Source organism: Puntigrus tetrazona, unplaced genomic scaffold (assembly GCF_018831695.1).
Source record: "Puntigrus tetrazona isolate hp1 unplaced genomic scaffold, ASM1883169v1 S000001140, whole genome shotgun sequence".
Classification (NCBI taxonomy): Eukaryota; Metazoa; Chordata; class Actinopteri; order Cypriniformes; family Cyprinidae; genus Puntigrus; species Puntigrus tetrazona.
In genome coordinates, this window is record NW_025048726.1 from 530,001 (window position 1) to 535,000 (window position 5,000).

Below are 5,000 nucleotides of genomic sequence, written 5' to 3' on the forward strand. Positions count from 1 at the left end.
CACCACCATCTCAGGACCTGAAGTGGGTCACTCACGTTGACTCCATTGCTAAAAAGGCCGAAGCAGAAGTTGTACTTCCTTCGCCAGTTGAGGAAATTCAACCTGCCACAGGAACCGCTAAACATTTCTACTTGACCATCATTGAATCTGTCCTGTGTTCATCCATAACTGTCTGGTTTGGATCAGCTTCCAAATCAGACATCAAGAGACGGCAATGGACAATCAGGACTGCTGAGGGGATTAGCGTTGTTCCTCACCCCTTTTCCTCACTCTGGAGATGTAAAGATCTTGGAGGCGATCACTTTGGACCCCCCACTCTCTCTTCAAACTCTTGCCTTCAGGTCCGCGATACAGAGCAGTGAGCACCAAGGAACAGGAATGTTTTTTTTTGTTTCCCCACAGGCTATATTTAGCATCAACAACTAAACTTTCTAATTCTAATTGTCCATCATATCTGGCATATTTATACACAAAACCCAACACTGATTTAAACAAATACATTCCCCCTATGTATGTTTTCACTATCATGTCTGCACTGGGAGCCAAATCAAATTCCTTGTGTGTGCAAACGTACTTGGTAATAAAGCTCTTCTGATTCTGAAATGTACAGAATATTTTTAGCAGGATGCAAAAAAAAAAACTGTTCGGTGAACCTGCTTTAAATCTTTTTAAACAGCTGATGTATAGTTTAATGTATTTCCAGTGTCCAGCACAGCAGGATGTTGAGAAGGCTGTAACACTTTTCATGACCTCCAACAAGATCCCAGCAACTGTGATAGAGGCCAGGTAATGTCTTTCTCTCACACACGCACGTCTCTCTCTCGCTCTCTCACACACACAGTTGTTTGTTTTCTGTGTCTTCAGTATTTTTCGGAGGCCATATTTCCTGTCTCGATTCCTCCCTGCTCTCCTCTCTCCACGTGTAGTGAGTATCATCATCTTCATCATCACCATCTTTGAGCCAGCTCTCTTTAGGGTTCAGATAGAGGATGGGTGTGTAACTATCCCTCCATAAGGACATCAGTACTCTACAGTAGAGAAGGTCAGACTGGAGATGTAACCCATGCAGTAGGTTATTTAAGGAAGAGACTCGTGGGCTTCATGGGTGAGCAGTGCTGCTTGTCTTGAGATGTTCAACTGGAGTTAATGATCAAATTTTGTCATTGCAGCTTCCTGTGGAGTCAGATGACAGGATGATGTTCATCGAGGCCTTGAGAAAGTAGGCATCACATTAATTCACTTCACTACAACCGTCTTTACTGTAAGGTCATTTTAATGGCTTATAAAATGTCCGTATTTGGACCGTGTGTTTGTTTTTGTTTTTTTTTCAATTGAACAGGGCAGATAAGATTCCCGCCGCTCTCTACACGTCTTACACAGAATCCTGTCAGAGAGAGACATGCAGAGAAAAAGGTGCTTCATCGCTTAATTTCTTTTATCTTTGATTTTAAAGGGTCCCTCTCTTTTAGCACTGGTTAGTTCCCAGCAGAGGGAACATTTAAAAAATGCTAAAATAAAGTGGGCTTGCTTCTGAGCAGAGGAAGGTTAGAGGTTATTCAGCAGCACTTATAAGAGCCATAAAAACGCTACACTCAATAAGTGAATGAGTCGCATTTGTGCTGAACTTTTATTTCAAAGCAAACACAAACCCTCTACTCCGATCCTTCAACATTTCAGTTTATGTACAGGGGCTAACGGCTCTGGATTCGCTGAGCTAATCAACACACGCTCTTTGGAATAATTAACCGAGGCGTCTTCTCATAGGATAAGAACACACATTAGCTATATGTGTACAAATTTGGAATCCTTTATATGAAGTTGTAAATGGAACATGATGGTGTAATTATGCTAACAGCATGATAGAGTGACCTGACAGGAAATTCATCTAAAGATCATAATCTGAGATCACGGTATTTAGCTGTCGTTATCAAACTGGCTTGCATTTATAAGCAATGCATGTCTTTTAAACAGCACAGTTTAGTTCAATGAATTGTTTGAGTTAAGCTAATAAGTACACAATTAAAAACTTCATCATCAGCTGAAGGCCACGAGAAGATCTTCATTCCGGCACATGTAGTTCAAGCAAGAACGACTCGTGTGATCTTTGAGAAACCATTTCCTGTTTTACAATGCTGTTGAGTTTTATAGAGCAAGCGGTTAATAAAAGCTGTGTGTGTGTGTGTGTTGAGGTGTGTGTGAGTCGAGTGAGGATGGTCACCTGCTGCTTCTACAGGAGCAGTTCCTTAATTTGAGGATGATGATGACCAATGGGGCCACCGATGGAGGTAAACGCACAGTGGGCTAAAGAGTACCTTACTTATTCGTGATAGAAAATGACGGTTTTTCCTTCTGAGGAATGGTTTTTCTAGTCAGTTTTGTCGTGGCAGATGTTCGTGCTCAGCTGTCCAGGATCTCTCTGACCCTGAAGACTGTGTGCACTGATGAAGAGACGGGAAGTGACGTCGTCATCACACTGAACCGGGATTCGCCGGATTGGGCTCACGCTGCCGTATGAATACTGATACGTGCTCCTGTCAGAGACCAGGTCCTTCAGAACGTGTTCACAAGTCCAGCTTTACTCCTCAGGATCATCATCAGATCTTCAGGTGTAGCTCTGCTGACTGGCAGGTGCTTTGTTGCTGATTGTGCAGCACACTTTCTAACTCCGTCCTGAGTCTGTCTCTCATCTGGTTCAGTGTTAAACGCCTATTAACACTGAACTGAACTGAAGCAGCTGGATGGTCAGAGATGGTCTTTCAAGTATCCAGTAATGCCAAGAAATGAGCCAATAAACGCAAAGGATTTGACTTAAAGCTTTGCTTACTTTGCTTGATAAACAAATATTTAGTGCCCTTTGCTCTTTGACCTGAAAATAAAGCACAACATCCAGCCAATGAACAATCTTAGTGTGCAGCAGGTCAATGACCCAAACACAGACCAGAACTATGAAGAAAATGGCTTCATCAGTCAGGTTAGGGCCCTGATGAATGCAGAAATGAGATGCTGGATGTGAATGCTTTCTGAAGGAACGCGCTTGCACATCTGAATCTTTTTTTTTATTTTATTTTATTGATGTATTATTTGAGCCTCACAGTTTGAAGTCCATCTTTCAGGTCGTCAATCTGATCTTGCAGAGCTTCTGTCTGTGTTTACTGGAAGCGTCCAAAGTTAACCCTCCGAACAGGTTTGAAACTCATCTTCACGTCGTGTTGAGTTCTGTCTGATTAGACCAAGCCTTTGTCAACTAGGTGGACTGAAAAAAAAAAATTTGTTTTGTTGTGTTTGTCAGGCAGGGTTTGTGGGCCAGTGTGTTCGTGAAGACTCTGCTGGGACACAGGCGGCTCGTCTCTGGTCTCGCTCACAGGCTGTGGCATCTGCTCCAGCAGGAGGTGTGTGTGTGTGTGTGAACAGGGTCTCTGAGCGCTCTTCTGTGTGTGTGCTCATTCTCTGTGTTTCAGGGCTCTGTGCTGAGTTCAGCTCACGTTCTGGGGCTGGCGGCTCTGCTGGCGGAGCTGCATTACTGCAGACTCTCCGGTCCTCCGCTGCTGCTCCAGGGCTCTTCTGCTGATGCTCTCCCCGTGTCCGAGGTTCTCTCTGATGCTCTGCTCTGCTCCACACGCTCTCACATGGCCCTCTGCCTCAGGTTCGCTCCACACCTCAGAGTAGCTCGTGCACAGTGCTGGGATCCGCAGGCTCAGATGTCTCCTGTGTTTCTCTTCAGGTTCTGCGTGGCTGTCCTCTCGTATGGGCTCTGCAGAGCAAACGCGCAGGCTGAAGATCTCCACAACTTTATCCCACAAAGACTTTATAAAAAGGTACAAAAACCAGCTCGTGTGAATGAGCGACTATCCTTAGCAATGGCATAAATGCTTTGTGAATAAATCAAGATATGTAATAGTAGTCACGATAAATTTGTCTCAATGTCTGGACCAAAAGCAGACTGGATTTCTAGCGCTGCTTTAATTAATGACCGGCTTCTGTGGATTCTACACATTTAAAGAATTGTTTCACATCTCTGATCTAATCTTCAATGTGATTGGTGGGTGTGTGTGTGTGTTTTTGTGACACACGAGGACATGAGTATTACAAGAAGTTGGCTTTTCAATATGCTTATAAATCATAGAGTAATTTTTTCTTGAAAATGTGAGATGTTTCCCATGAGGGGTAGGTTTAGGTGTAGAACAATAACACATACAGCCTGTACGGTATGAAACATTACACCTATGGAATGTCCCAACAATTCACAAGAACAAACGTGTGTGTCCAGGCTCAGTATGTGATGGCCAGACTAGTCCCGGAGACGCGAGCGCTCATGAGTGATGAGCAGGACTCTGACGCGTGCTCCGATGACATTGATCTCTCCGGAAGCCTCACAGACTCTGCGGTTGCTCTGTGGAGAAGAGCTCAGATCCGGTCTCTGAGGGAGCAGCCCCAGTATCAGGTATGGTCCCTGCCACACGACTGCAGTGTGTATAGACGGCCTGCTGCTGATCTCTGCGCTTTCCTTCACCAGCTCTCTCTCTCCGAGTGGCTTTCAAGTGAGCTTCGTGTTCAGCGGAGCCGAGACGCACTAACAGATCCAGAGAGGTAATCAATACGCATCGACGGCGCGCTGCTTCCTAGAGCAGGTCAGCACCGTGTTCTTCAGACGTGTTTATGTGTGTGTGTGTGTGTGACATAGACAGGAGTACGAACAGTGGGCTTGCGAACAGTATTATCTGCCCGTGTCTCAGCATGATGGTGGCTGTGCAGGAGATGTGACTCGACTCTGTGCTTACATTATCACTGCTGTTTTGGACCAGCACACATCGTGAGTACCTCACACCCGTCTCAGAACAGTCACGGTCCTGCATCTTCTAACTTGTGTGTGTGTGTGTGTGTGTGTGTGTGTGTGTGTGCGTGCAGGTGCCGGACAGGAGGAAGCTCCTATCAGCACACAGACAGCTGTCTACCTGACCTTCTGTCTCTCTTACAGGTGCTACTTTATTTTAGTCTTTCTC

At 45.1% G+C, this 5,000-nt stretch overlaps 1 protein-coding gene across 1 annotated transcript in view; it reads left to right on the forward strand.

The window, feature by feature from the left end:
- The window catches only part of LOC122341151 (Fanconi anemia group A protein), a 15,355-nt gene that overhangs the window by 6,648 nt on the left and 3,707 nt on the right, over window positions 1-5,000 (forward strand). Inside the window, exons 17-30 of the mRNA XM_043234496.1 lie at window positions 704-786; window positions 865-925; window positions 1,170-1,219; window positions 1,340-1,413; window positions 2,190-2,285; window positions 2,388-2,509; window positions 3,114-3,184; window positions 3,290-3,389; window positions 3,459-3,643; window positions 3,722-3,815; window positions 4,268-4,441; window positions 4,514-4,587; window positions 4,682-4,810; window positions 4,906-4,975. Of these exons, the coding sequence (XP_043090431.1) occupies window positions 704-786; window positions 865-925; window positions 1,170-1,219; window positions 1,340-1,413; window positions 2,190-2,285; window positions 2,388-2,509; window positions 3,114-3,184; window positions 3,290-3,389; window positions 3,459-3,643; window positions 3,722-3,815; window positions 4,268-4,441; window positions 4,514-4,587; window positions 4,682-4,810; window positions 4,906-4,975 (1,383 nt within the window). The remainder of the gene's footprint in view (window positions 1-703; window positions 787-864; window positions 926-1,169; window positions 1,220-1,339; window positions 1,414-2,189; window positions 2,286-2,387; window positions 2,510-3,113; window positions 3,185-3,289; window positions 3,390-3,458; window positions 3,644-3,721; window positions 3,816-4,267; window positions 4,442-4,513; window positions 4,588-4,681; window positions 4,811-4,905; window positions 4,976-5,000) is intronic.